Consider the following 14879-nt stretch of genomic DNA (forward strand, 5'->3'; position numbering starts at 1 on the left):
ACACACATAACACTCATCTACTCATTGTTGAGTTAAGGGTTGAATTGTCCATCCTTGTTCTATTCTCTGTCACTATTTCAGAACACACACATTATACAAATATACATTATAAAATCAATAAGAAAACGGGAGCTCTAATTTGGGAGTCTGAATTAGGATCAGAAGTTCCTATATAAACATTGCGCACTCACGTCGCCTTTTTGTATTGATTACTGCAACTGTGGACTGGATTCATTCACAAATACAAACTACAACTCACAAACACTTTAGAGTTAGGCTCCACCATCAGAATGTGTACTTAAACTTATAAAGATCACATGGATATTGTTCAGTGAGTTGATTCACCAAAACTAACCTGTTATACAGGAGGAAAAAGCACACAGGACGTTTCAATTGTTCACAGACTGGTTGCTCTCATCAGAATGACAAGACACTTCCGGTCTGCAGGTGATAGCATTCAATTGAGAAGAAACGCCCTACTGCCCCCTACTGACCAATGTGAATACTGATAAATGTGTAATGACAGCTCCAAAAACGAATTCAAACCACAAAATAAAATAAATAAATCAACACAAAAATGTGACACATTATGGGTGGGTCACATATGCATGTACAGTAGATAGCAGTATTGTCCTGTTTAAAAGTGTCACAATATTGCTGTTTACGGCAGACGAATTGCTTTACGGTAGACGAAAACTTGACTGCTGTTGTTGTGTGTTGTTACCGCGCTGGGAGGACGTTAATGAAACTGCCTAACAATAAACCCACATAAGAAACCAAGAATTCGCCCTCGATCATTAGCTGTTTATATTGTGAGAAAGCGGACGTGTGAACAGGCTGTCAACACGTCACTCAGGTCCGCATGGAGCTGGAGGGGGCGTGGCCTCCAGCTCCGCCTGAATTTCGGGAGATTTTCGGGAGAAAATTTGTCCCGGGAGGTTTTCGGGAGTTGGGCTGAATTTCGGGAGTCTCCCGGACAATTCGGGAGGGTTGGCAAGTATGATATTTACTCACATAAATTGAGATCTGAACATTTCTGCTATAGATTTATTGTCCCAAAAAACGTGTATATTTGACCAAAAAAGTGCCATATCTGTCACTGAAAAAGTAACATTGTGGCACTAAAAATGTACATTTGTTTGAAAATGGTAGTTTTCCTCCAGATATGCTAAATTTTTCTATTAAAACACAATGAATACTGATAAAAAATTTAAGAACAATTAAGATTTAAAAAAAGGATTTATTTTGATGATAAACTTTTATATTTTAACAAAAAAGTGCCCTATTTGTGATAAAAAATCAACAGCTGACAGTAAAAAGTAATATTGTAGCACAAAAAATATATTTGGTCAAGAAATTTGTAGTTTGCCCACAGAAACTATACAGTCATTTGCCTTTTAAACACCATTTTTACTCCCGAAAAGGCAAAATGAAGGTCTGAAATGTTATGTTCAGCCTCAAAAAGCTTTATTTTGCTAATAGTTGTCACTAAAAAGAAATGCCTCACAGCAAAAAGTAATATTGTGGCACAAAAATGATATTTTTGGTCAACAAAATTGTTCTTTTAAAACACCATATTTACTCACATAAATGCATAATTAAGATCTAAAAATGCCACCAATAACATTTTATATTTGCTTATAAAACATTTGTTGCAAAACAACAATAGTTGACAGCGAAAAGTAATATACAAAAATAATATATTTATCCAAAAAGTCAGTTTGCCCACATAAATGTCAAAAGTCTATATTTTGCTAATAACGTTTTATTTGTTTGCCACAAATGTTCAGTATTTGTCAGTTAAAAGCAATAGCAACACACAGTATTGTTAAACAAAAAATATATACTTTATCCAAGAAAGTATTAGTGTGCCCAAATAAAAGCTGTATCCTTTGATCAAAAACACTATTTTGACTCACATAAATACAAACCCCGTTTCCATATGAGTTGGGAAATTGTGTTAGATGTAAATATAAACGGAATACAATGATTTGCAAATCATTTTCAACCCATATTCAGTTGAATATGCTACAAAGACAACATATTTGATGTTCAAACTGATAAACATTTTTATTTTTTTGCAAATAATCATTAACTTTAGAATTTGATGCCAGCAACACATGACAAAGAAGTTGGGAAAGGTGGCAATAAATACTGATAAAGTTGAGGAATGCTCATCAAACACTTATTTGGAACATCCCACAGGTGAACAGGCTAATTGGGAACAGGTGGGTGCCATGATTGGGTATAAAAGTAGATCCCATGAAATGCTCAGTCATTCACAAACAAGGATGGGGCGAGGGTCACCACTTTGTCAACAAATGCGTGAGCAAATTGTTGAACAGTTTAAGAAAAACCTTTCTCAACCAGCTATTGCAAGGAATTTAGGGATTTCACCATCTACGGTCCGTAATATCATCAAAGGGGTTCAGAGATGCTGGAGAAATCACTGCACGTAAGCAGCTAAGCCCGTGACCTTCGATCCCTCAGGCTGTACTGCATCAACAAGCGACATCAGTGTGTAAAGGATATCACCACATGGGCTCAGGAACACTTCAGAAATCCACTGTCAGTAAATACAGTTGGTCGCTACATCTGTAAGTGCAAGTTAAGACTCTCCTATGCAAGGCGAAAACCATTTATCAACAACACCCAGAAACGCAGTCGGCTTCGCTGGGCCTGAGCTCATCTAAGATGGACTGATACAAAGTGGAAAAGTATTCTGTGGTCTGACGAGTCCACATTTCAAATTGTTTTTGGAAACTGTGGACGTCGTGTCCTCCGGACCAAAGAGGAAAAGAACCATCCGGATTGTTATAGGCGCAAAGTGTAAAAGCCAGCATGTGTGATGGTATGGGGGTGTATTAGTGCCCAAGACATGGGTAACTTACACATCTGTGAAAGCGCCATTAATGCTGAAAGGTACATACAGGTTTTGGAGCAACATATGTTGCCATCCAAGCAACGTTACCATGGACGCCCCTGCTTATTTCAGCAAGACAATGCCAAGCCACGTGTTACATCAACGTGGCTTCATAGTAAAAGAGTGCGGGTACTAGACTGGCCTGCCTGTAGTCCAGACCTGTCTCCCATTGAAAATGTGTGGCGCATTATGAAGCCTAAAATAGCACAACGGAGACCCCCGGACTGTTGAACAACTTAAGCTGTACATCAAGCAAGAATGGGAAAGAATTCCACCTGAGAAGCTTAAAAAATGTGTCTCCTCAGTTCCCAAACGTTTACTGAGTGTTGTTTAAAGGAAAGGCCATGTAACACAGTGGTGAACATGCCCTTTCCCAACTACTTTGGCACGTGTTGCAGCCATGAAATTCTAAGTTAGTTATTATTTGCAAAAAAAAAATAAAGTTTATGAGTTTGAACATCAAATATCTTGTCTTTGTTGCATATTCAATTGAATATGGGTTGAAAATTATTTGCAAATCATTGTATTCTGTTTATATTTACATCTAACACAATTTCCCAACTCATATGGAAACGGGGTTTGTACTTAATAATTTTTTTAAATGATTGCCAATAAATCTGCCGCAAAAAAAAACATTAGTTGACAGCAAAAAGTTAGATGGTGCCACAAAATGTTAGAAAGTTGGCCAAAATAAATGCTATGTTTTGACTTTTAAACAATGTATACCCACAAAAAAGCTAAATTAATATCTGAAAATGCTATGTTTAGTCTTATAAGGCTTCCCCCCCCCCCCAATAAACCTTCCTATTTGCTCATATTTGTCACTAAAAAGCAAAAGTTGATGGCAAAAAGTAATATTGTTGCACAAAAATTATATATTTGATCAAAAACATTTTATACAAAAGTTATAAATTCTTCTTTAAAACGCCATATTTACTCTTATACGGTAAATGCCAAATTGGCAATAACATGTAATATTTGGTTATAAAACATGTGTTGTAAAAAAAGCAATAGTTAGCAAAATGATATATTGTTGTTTCAAGAAAGTGTTAGTTTGTCTACAGAAACGCAATCTTTTGATCAAAAAAGTTAGTTTTGCCTTCACAGTGTCCTTTCTCATGCAAATGTGATATTTTGTCACTTAAAAGCCTAAATTGTGTCACTAAAACGCTCTACTACAGCACAAAAATAACAACATATGAATAATAATGTGACGTAGAATAAAAGTGGCGGGGATGCACTCCATGTTTTCTTTACCTTTCACTTCCTGTACGTGTCATGGCCATGTGTCCCAATACTTTTGTCTGTGTTTTATTTATATCACACTCAGCATTTCACACAAAACACTGTATGTATGTATATACATACAGTGCAGTATACATGTATATCTATACACTGTATGTATGTATATCTATACACTGTATATATGCACAGGAACAAAACATTGCCTACAATTTATTGTGGAGTTCCTCAGGGATACCTTTTAAGTCCATTCATTCTCTATAAAGGTTGAACTCAATACTTTCTGCGTGTGTGTGTGTGTGTGTGTGTGTGTGTGTTTAGATGATTGCCGCACAGAAGCAGCTGATTGAGAATGCTGATGGCGTCCAGGAGAGGATCGCTCAGGTGCAGAAAGAAGGTAAGAAATAAAAAATCAGGATGATAATAATGCTGACATTTAAAGGTATTAATTAGGATCCCCGTATAATTGAAGTTTTTATGATAAAAATGACAAAATGAAGCTATGCGTTGGTCATTTCCTGAATGAGTCTTATTGTGTACAAACACAACAAGCATGCCTACTTACGTGCGTGGTTTCAGGGTCCGCTCAATCTATGTGATTGTTGTTGTTGTTGTTGTGTATTGTGGTTGGTAATTGTTGTTTTTGTTTATTGTTGTTGTTTATTATCATTGTTTATAGTTGTTGTTTATTATTGTTGTTGTTAATTGCTTTTGTCTATTATTATTATTATTGTTGTTGTTTATAGTTGTTGTATTATTATTGTTATTTATTGTTGTTAATTGTTGTTGTTTATTGTTGTTGTTAATTGTTGTTCATTATTGTTGTTTGTTGGTGTTAATTGATTATGTTTATTGTTGTTGTTGTTAATTGCTGTTGTCTATTGCTATATTTGTTGTTGTTGTTTATATTTGTTGTTATTTATCGTTGTCTTTTATGGTTGTTAATAGTTGTTATTTATTGTTGTTGTTAATGTCTGTTTATTGTTGTTGTTGATCATTGTTGTTGTTTGTTGTTGTTGTTGATTATTATTATTGTTGTTAATTGCTTTTGTCTATTGTTATTATTTTTGTTGTTTATAGTTGTTGTATTATTGTTATTTATTGATGATAATTGTTGTTAATGGTTGTTGTTTATTTTTGTTGTTAATAGTTGTTTATTATTGTTGTTTACTGGTGATAATTGATTGTTTATTATTGTTGTTAATTGCTGTTGTCTATTGTTATTTTTGTTGTTGTTGTTTATATTTGTTGTTGTTTATCATTGTCTTTTATGGTTGTTAATAGTTGTTATTTATTGTTGTTGTTAATGTCTTTTTATTGTTGTTGGTAATGATTGTTGTTTATTGTTGCTATTGATCATTGTTGTTTATTATTGTTGTTTGTTGTTGTTTATGGTTGATGTTTATATCGTTGTTTATGGTTGTTGTTTATTATTGTTGTTAATTATTGTTGTTCATGTTTTTGTTTGTTGTTGTTCTTGTTCTTGTTAGTTGCTGTTGTTTATTATTGTTGTTAATTGTTGTTGTTAATGGTTGTTGTTAATTGTTGTTTATTATTGTTGTTTATTGGTGTTAATTGATAATGTTTATTGTTGTTGTTAGTAGCTGTTGTCTATTGTTATTTTTGTTGTTGTTGTTTATGTTTGTTGTTTATCGTTTTCTTTTATGGTTGTTAATAGTTGTTATTTATTGTTGTTAATGTATGTTTATTGTTGTTGGTAATGATTGTTGTTTATTGTTGTTGTTGATAATTGTTGTTTATTATTGTTGTTTGTTGTTGTTTATGATTGATGTTTATATTGTTGTTTATGGTTGTTGTTGTTTATTACTGTTTTTAATTATTGTTGTTCATGTTTTTTGTTGTTGTTATTGTTAGTTGCTGTTGTTTTTTTATTGTTATTTTCTTGTTGTTTATTGTTGTCTTTTATGGTTGTTACATGTTGTTTACTGTTGTGGTTTATTATTGTTTTGTTTATTGTTGTTGTCGATTATAGTTGTTGTTGTTAATTGTTGTTGTTGTTTAATGCTGTGTTGACTATGTTGACCTGTCAGGCATGGACTTCCATGAAGACTTGTCCCGGCTGGGGGAGAAGGAGGGACTGAAAGGATGCAAGCTCAGCAAAGCTGTGGAAAGTTTCACTTGGAACATCACAGTACTTAAGGTACCACTCGTACTGTACTACATCCTGTACTACATCCTGTACACTAAATACTTGCTTTGTAGTGTTTGTGTACATGTATCTGACATTTGACCTGCAAAACTATGTGCTGTTATTTCATAACTTTTTATCCTACTTTAAAGCCATCTTTTCCCTTTTGTTTAATTTTTTTGGATTTATATTTTTCAAATTTTTATTACATTATAATATTGATGAATTATTATATATATATATATTTGTATACATTTTATGATTCATTTAAATTTAATGTCAGGCTTTTTAATATAGAACAGGTCTTTAAATGCGTTTTTGCAATTTTCTCAGAGTGAAATGTTGACATTTTTATGGAATTTAAAGGACAACAAAAGTTCTTAATGAATGCCTTTATCAAAATGTACATCATAAAAAACAGTTTGAAAAAACAACAACCTTCATATTCATATATTAAAAAAATAATTGCTCCTAATATTATTTACCCCCTAAGAATTACATTTTTATGAGAACTTGACTTTTTTTGTTCAATTTCGCATATTATCTCATTAGCGATGAAAGATATTTCATAAAAATGTATCTAGTGAGATATCGCCAGACTTTAGTTTAATGATACATTTACAGTATTTTTACTGTACGTAACCGAACTATTACTTTGACTTTTATCATTATTTTGATTTATTAGCAGAGGCTGCATGTGATCTGTAAATTATAATAAATCCTTTGAAAATTCAAGAAAAGTATTGTCTTGTTCAAGGCATGAATACTATGAGTAGTAACAATAAGTAATGCAATGTCTAGTTGTTGTTTTTTACTGTATACAACATTTAAAAAAACAACAAAATACATTTTAAGGGACGTGTTGTTTAAGATGTGTAGTGAAGCCTGTTTTTGTTTAATGGGTGGGTGTGTACATGGGCCGGGTTTTACCAGCTAGGGGCGGGTCTTAGGCGGTCCTAAAAACCCTTCAAGGATACATGATTTTTAAAAATAAATAAGTAAAAATAAAACATTTAAAAAATATATTTAAAAGAATTATACATGATTTAAAAAAATAAATTATACAAAAAATATATGTTTTACATTTACTATTTGTAATTTACTTTTTTTCAGTCCCACTTTAATCCCACATTTATGAGTATAACTGAGTTATGTTACCATGGTGTTCATAAGTAGGCATGGGTCCCTTTCACATTTGGACCGATACGGTACCGATGTTTGGTACTTTTTTGTGTTAATAAATATCAATTATTTTTGATCATAAAATCAAATTTTTTCTTATTGCAACATTTTTAAACGTGAGCTGATTATGATAACTGCTGTCCAGTTGTCATATCTTGTTTTATTGTCACATTTCGGAGTCTTGTTGTTGCGCCCTAAGAAGTGTTGATACTATAAGTATTGCACTTATTACGCACCAGCTGTTTGATTGTATCGTGCAGTTTAGTTGTAGTCGTCATGAACAAATTTGGAGGCGTTGAAATCGCCACGTAAAATCGTCCATGCTAATCAGTAGCAGCATGTCAATACCATATTAGCATCAAGATAGCGCATTTTACGTTGGAGTGTTTTTTGGATTCATTTTCTTCATCGGGATTAAAAATTGCAACATTAACGAGAGGTAGTTTGACTGAGTCTGCTCTTAGTGCTGCTGGAGTGAAACCGGGCGCACAACCTAGGTACCGTAATTTATTTTATGTGAATCAGTTCCCGGTAGGTGCCAAAACATGAGCTGATTCTGATAACTGCTGTCCAGTTGTTATATCTTGTTTTATTGTCACATTTCGAAATCTCGTTGTTGCGCCATAAAGAGTGTTGATACTCTAAGTATTGCACTTATCGTGCAGCTTAGTTGTAGTAGTCATGAACAAATTTGGAGGCGTTGATATCGCCACGTAAAATCGCCAATGCTAATCAGTAGAATGTCAATATCATATTAGCATCAAGCTAGCGCATTTTATGTTTTTTTGAGTAAATTTCGTTGTTGAGATTAAAAATTGCAACATTTAAAAGAGGTAGTTTTGCCGAGTATGCTCTCAGTGCTGCTGGAGTGAAACCGGGCGCACAACCCCGCTACTGCAAACAATTTTTTTATGTGAATCAGTTCCCGGTAGGTGCCAAAAAAGTACTGTTGCGTCGACCAGCTCTTCCTCCCAGGAAGTTACTGATCAATCCCAAGTTCTTTCGATGACATGTATCCTGAGTAAGAAGGACCATCAAGACAGAATAGGAATATTATCAAGTTTTACTGAAATTTCAGGAGATCAGCTTAACCAATGCATTCATATCGGCTACTCTAGTTGATCTGACAATCAAACGGAAAAGCCAACTCCTTGCACACAAAGAAAGCCCCCACCTCTCCCCCTCGCAACATTGATAAGGAAAGACGTGGGGATTGTATTCACATTCCGATGGTTTAAGACACTAAACCAGTGGTTGTTAACCTTGTTGGAGGTACCGAACCCCACCAGTTTCATATGTGCATTCACCGAACCCTTCTTTAGTGAAAAATAAAATGTGTTTTTTTTTCAAATTCAAGACAAAGTTATATGTTTTTGGTAACACTTTAGTATGGGGAACATATTCTAAGTAACAAAGACTTAATTTAGAGTTATTTGGACACTAGGGGAACATATTCTAAGTAACAAAGGCTTAATTTAGAGTTATTTGGACACTAGGGGAACATATTCTAAGTAACAAAGACCTTATTCTAATTTAGAGTTATTTGGTTAGGGTTAGGGTTAGAGGGTTAGGGCCAGGGTTAGAGGGTTAGGTTTATAATAAGGCCATGCCGAATAAGGCATTAACAAGTACTTAATAATGACTAGTTAAGAGCCAATATGTTGCTAATTTGCATGTTAATAAGCAATTAATTAATGGTGAATATGTTCCCCATACTAAAGTGTTACCATGTTTTATTACTGGTGCACAAAATGAAGCGTGCATGAACATCACCTTGTTCAAACAACAAAACCAACACAGTGCATAAACTCACAACAAATTACACACCTGCAAATCAGTCTGACTTCTGCTGTTGGAGAAGTTTTTATTTACACGATGAGTCGGGTGTGTTTTGACCTCTGCCGAACCCCTGAGCCCGACTCACCGAACCCCTAGGGTTCCATCGAACCCAGGTTAAGAACCACTGCACTAAACAGACCTCTGAAGACAAGAAAAAACTGGTAGAATATACAAAGGAAAAGTACTAGCTGATCCAAACATGGCGATGAATAGAGAAATAACTCTTAAAAATATGTGCATTCTCCACAGTACCAATTGGATACCCATCCCTATTGATAAGATGTTTTATATATTTTTTAAATCTAATTGTTAATATATCTACTTTGTTGCCGTAGGGTCAAAGCGACCTTCTGCGCGGCGCCAAGATGGACTCCCTGGACGCGCTGAGGCAGGTGGCCCTGGCCTGCGAGGCCTCTGGACTCACCTCCCCTTCCTCCGACTCCTTGCGCTCGGCCACCTTCTCCAGCGCCGCGACCGAGCTGCACTTCACCTCGCAGGCCTCCAGCGGGCGCCGCGGCAGCACGCACAGCAACGGGCGCGTGTGACGTCGACGCTGGCGAGCGGTCGGTGTGTCCGAGCCTCACGGGGGTCTCCTTTTCTCGCCTCTCCTCAAGGTCCTCGCTTTTTTTTCTGACGGAACGTTCCAGACTCAACACTGTAACGCTCGCGCCGCACAACTTCGTAAATGCCGGCGAAATTAGCGCTAGCGAGGCACACATGCTTCTTTTAAGGTACTTCATCTTTTTTTTTTTTTTTTTTAAAACCTTTAACCCACAAAAACTTTATCGGTTTGTTTTAGCCGACCAAAAATCATTTTTGGTACTGCAAAATAAAGCTGTAGATTTTACAGTAAAATATTGCCAGCTCAGGTGCCAGCGTTTTACCGTACAGCTATCATTGGTAACGTTTTTAAATTTACAGTAATGCACCGTGAAAACAACCGCAGATTTTACGGTAAAAAAAATTGCAGCTCAGTTGCCAGAATTTCACCGTAAAAATAACATATTTCCCTTTACAGTAATGCACTGTGAAAACCACAGGAGATTTTACGGTAGAAAAAAACAGTTTTAGTACAAAAATATCAATGGTATTGTTTTTAAATGTACAGTAATGCACTGTAAGAACAACTAACGTCAATTCTACGGTGAAAAATTTTAACTTGCAGCTCAGTTGCCAGAACTTTTACTGTAAAAAATAACAGCTGTACCATATTTCCATTTACGGTAATTCACTATAAAAAAATTGTCAAAGATTTTACGGTAAAAAACTGGCGTCTTAGTTTTTAGAATTTTTTATTTTCCATTTACAGTAACGCACTGTGAAAACAACCGCAGATTTTACGGTAAAATAATTTGCAGCAAGTTCACCGTAAAAATAACACCTGTGCCGTATTTCCGTTTACAGTAATGTAATGTCAAATTGACAGGAGATTTTGCGGTAAAAAAAAAACTTTGCAGCTCAGTTGCCAGAAGTTTTACTGTAAATATAAAAGCTGTACAATAATTCCAATTACAGTAATTCACTATAAAAACAATGATAAAAGATTTTACGGTAAAAAAACTGCCGTCTTAGTTTTTATAATTTTTTATTTTCCATTTACAGTAAAACACCGCGAAAACAGCGATCGAAGATTTTACGGTAAAAAAAAACCGATCAATTTAGTTTCCAGAGTTTCAACCTAAAAATATCAATAGTATTGTTTTTAAATCTACAGTCATGCACTGTAAAAACAACCGCAGATTTTACAGTAAAAAAAATGTGCAGCTTATTTGCCAGAATTTTATCATAAAAATAAGTGGTACCATTTGTTTCCATTCACAGTAATGCACTGTAAAAAAAAAAAATCGGTGTTTACCGTTTTTAAATTTACAGTAATGCACTGTAAAAACTTGCAGCTCTGTTGCCAGAAATTTACTGTAAAAATAACAGCCGGACTGTTTTTTGCATTTACAGTAATGCTCTATAAAAACAACGATCGGATATTTTACGGTAAAAAAATTGGCGTCTTAGTCTTTAGAATTGAACATTTTCCATTTGCAGTCATGCAGTGTGTAAATAAAGACCAGAGATTTTACGGTACAAAAAATTTGCAGCTCTTTTCCCAGAATTTTATCGCAAAAAATAAGTGGTACCATTTTTTTCCATTTTCCATTTATGCACTGTAGAAAAAAAAAGACAGAAGATTTTACTTGTAAAAATAACTTGCAGTTTAGTTTCCAGAATTTTACCGTAAAAATAACAATGGTACCGTTTTTTGCATTAACGGCAATGCACTGTAAAAACAACGGCTGTAGATTTTACTGTAGAAAAAAAATCTTGCAGCTCAGTTACCGTAGTTTTGACGAAAATTATTAGTAAAACCGTTTTAAAATTTACACTAATGCAATGTGAAAAAAAATTACCTGAGATTTTACGATAAAAAACTGGATTCTTAGTCTGTAGGATTTAAAATTTTCCATTTACAGTCATGCACTGTGAAAACAGCGACCAAAGATTTTACGGTAAAAAAAATTATTGCAGTTTAGTCTCCAGAGTTTCAACCTAAAAATATCAGTGGTATTGTAATGCACTGTAAAAATAACAAACATCAATTTTATGGTAAGAAAATTGCAGCTAATTTGCCAGAATTTTACCATAAAAGTAACAATTACACAGATTTTTCCCCCATTTTTTTCTCCAGTAATTCACTGTAAAAACAAGGTCCGGATATTTTACAGTAAAAAAAACTCGCACCTCAATTTCCAGAAGTTTACCCGACTGAAAACTATTTTTGGTACTGTACACTGTAAAATAATTCAGTAGATTTGATGGTAAAAAAACTGGCAGCTCAGTTGTCAGAATTTACTGTAAAAATAACATTACAGGAATACACTGTAAAAACAAGGACCAGAGATTTTACAGAAAAAAAAAAAGTAAAATAAATTTACACAAATTCATTGTAAAAATATAACTGTCAATTTTACAGTACAAAAAACTTGCAACTCAGTTTCCAGAGTTTTAACATTAAAATATCGGTGATATGATTTTTTTTATTTACAGTAATACATTATAAAATAACAACCTTGCAGCTCAGTTGAAATCATTTTACTGTAAAAATAGCAATTGTACATTTTTTTCATTTACAGTAATGCACTGTGAAAGATGGAAATTTTAACAATTAAAAAACCTCTTCGCTCAGTTTTCATAATTTCAACCCAAAAATATCAGCGGTACGTTTTTTTTTTACATTTACAGTAATGGACTGTAAAAACGAGGACAGTAAAAAACTGAGTTCCAATAATTTTACCGTAAAATAACAGTGGCATCTTTTTTAAATTTACAGTAATGCACTGTAAAAATGAGGACAGTAAAAAAAAAACTCAGTTGCCATCATTTTACCGTAAAAATAATAGTGGCATCTTTTTTAAATTTACAGTAATGCACTGTAAAAACAACGAACGTAGATTATACAGTAAAAAAAACAACCTTGCTGCTCCTTCGCCATAGTTTTACCGTAAAAATGACATTGGTACCATTCTTCAGTTTACAGTAATTCGGTGTAAAAACCGTCGTACATTTTACGGTAAATTCTGGGGACTGAGCTGCCAGAATTTCACCGTTAAATCTACAGATTGATTTTATAGTGTAATTGTAATAGTTAAAAGTTACACAAAGGGAAAACTTAATATTTTTTTATATTTTGTACAATAAATCATTCAAATTATCTTACATTTCTGCAATTGTCTTTGCTTGAAATGTAGACTTTTCAAGTGTTTAAAAGAGAAAATAATTTATAAATTTTATGCCCAAAATATTTTTACTACCAAAAAAACAGAATATTGATTTGAATAAAAATGAAAAAAAAAAAAACCCCGACCAATAATTTTTTTGAGAAGTTGATTTTGTTGAAAAAGGGATTTATGTAAATGAGCGCTGACGCAAATGAAGCGGAGCGACACTATTGGCCGGCAGAATGACGTTGATGTTCTGCACTTGCAACGCGAGGGCGGGTAACTGGAGCGTGTGGTACAGGTGTGGGTCACATGAGCCCGTGTAAATACAGACTGTACATGAATGTAGCAATAATAACTGTAGACACGTGGCAACTAGAGCGCGCGTTGATAATTGACTCTTTGAATGTTGATGATGCTTGCTAACGTTGGCCTTTTTTCAGTGTAAACATGGCTTTTATCATTAATATCAATATCATTACGTCTCATTTTGACTTTGATGTGTGTTTTAACCTGAACCGTACAAGCTGGGGGTAGTACATCGTGTTTCTTAACACTCCACACCTGTTCCGCCCAAAGTCGAAAAATATCTGTCCCTATTTTTCATATTTCTGCATCTGAGGCATAAACTTTCATATTTTGGGGAGGAAAGAGCAAATTTGTTTGCGTTTTGGTCACCACAAGTAGTGAAGGTACGAATGTAACAGTCAGAGATCCTCTAATTGACAGGAGTGCTAAGCTGTTCTTTAGGATAGACTGCAAAAATATTTGTCAAAGATCCCCTATATGACAGGAGCACTCTGCTGTTTTTAAAGATAGACTGCAAAAACGTTTGTCAAAGATCCTCTATATGACAGGAGCACTCTGTTGATAGTCAAAGATCATTTATAAGACAGGATTGCTCTGTTGTTTTGAGGGTGTACTGCAAAAATGCTCGTCAAAGATCCGCACAAGAGAGTGCTGCTATTTTCAAGGACCTACTTCAAAATCGCTAGTCAAAGATCCTCTATGTGACAGGAGCACTTTGTTGTACGACGGAAATGCTAGTCAAAGATCTGTAATATGACAGGATTGCTCGGTTGTTTTGAGGGTGTAATACAAAAATCTGAGTCAAGGATCCTCTATGTGACAGGAGCACTCTGTTGTACTAGAGAAATGCTAGTCAAAGATCCTTAATATGACAGGATTGCTCTGTTGTTTTGAGGGTGTACTGCAAAAATGCTAATCAAAGATCCTCTATATGACAGGAGCACTCTGTTGTACTACAGAAATGCTAGTCAAAGGTCCTTAATATGACAGGAGCACTCTGTTGTTTTAAAGGGTGTACTGCAAAAACGTTTGTCAAAGATCCTCTATATGACAGGAGCACTCTGTTGTACTACAGAAATGCTACTCAAAGATCGTTAATATGACAGGATTGCTCTGTTGTTTTGAGGATGTACTGCAAAAATGCTAGTCAAAGATCCTCTAAATGACAGGGTCACTCTGTTGTACTAGAGAAATGCTGGTCAAAGATCCGTAATATGACAGGAGCACTCTGTTGTTTTGAGGGTGCACTGCAAAAATGCTAGTCAAAGATCCTCTATATGGCAGGAGCACTCTGTTGTACTACAGAAATGCTAGTCAAAATCCTCTAAATGACAGGGTCACTCTGTTGTACTACAGAAATGCTAGTCAAAGGTCCTTAATATGACAGAAGCACTCTGTTGTTTTGAGGGTGTACTGCAAAAACATTTGTCAAAGATCCTCTATATGACAGGAGCACTCTGTTGTACTACAGAAATGCTACTCAAAGATCCTTAATATGACAGGATTGCTCTGTTGTTTTGAGGAT

The 14879-nt window shown here is 34.6% G+C and overlaps 1 protein-coding gene across 2 annotated transcripts in view; it reads left to right on the top strand.

Moving 5' to 3' along the window:
* plcl1 (phospholipase C like 1) overlaps positions 1-12148 on the top strand; it is a 172313-nt gene extending 160165 nt beyond the window's left edge. For both annotated transcript variants that reach the window (XM_061970833.2, XM_061970835.2), the window contains exons 10-12: positions 4487-4562; positions 6217-6326; positions 9671-12148. In XM_061970833.2, coding sequence (XP_061826817.2) covers positions 4487-4562; positions 6217-6326; positions 9671-9880 — 396 coding nt within the window. In that variant the 3' untranslated portion in view covers positions 9881-12148. The remainder of the gene's footprint in view (positions 1-4486; positions 4563-6216; positions 6327-9670) is intronic.
* Positions 12149-14879: the final 2731 nt, after the last annotated feature.

The sequence above is a fragment of the Nerophis lumbriciformis genome, linkage group LG13 (assembly GCF_033978685.3).
Source record: "Nerophis lumbriciformis linkage group LG13, RoL_Nlum_v2.1, whole genome shotgun sequence".
In the NCBI taxonomy this organism is placed as follows: Eukaryota; Metazoa; Chordata; class Actinopteri; order Syngnathiformes; family Syngnathidae; genus Nerophis; species Nerophis lumbriciformis.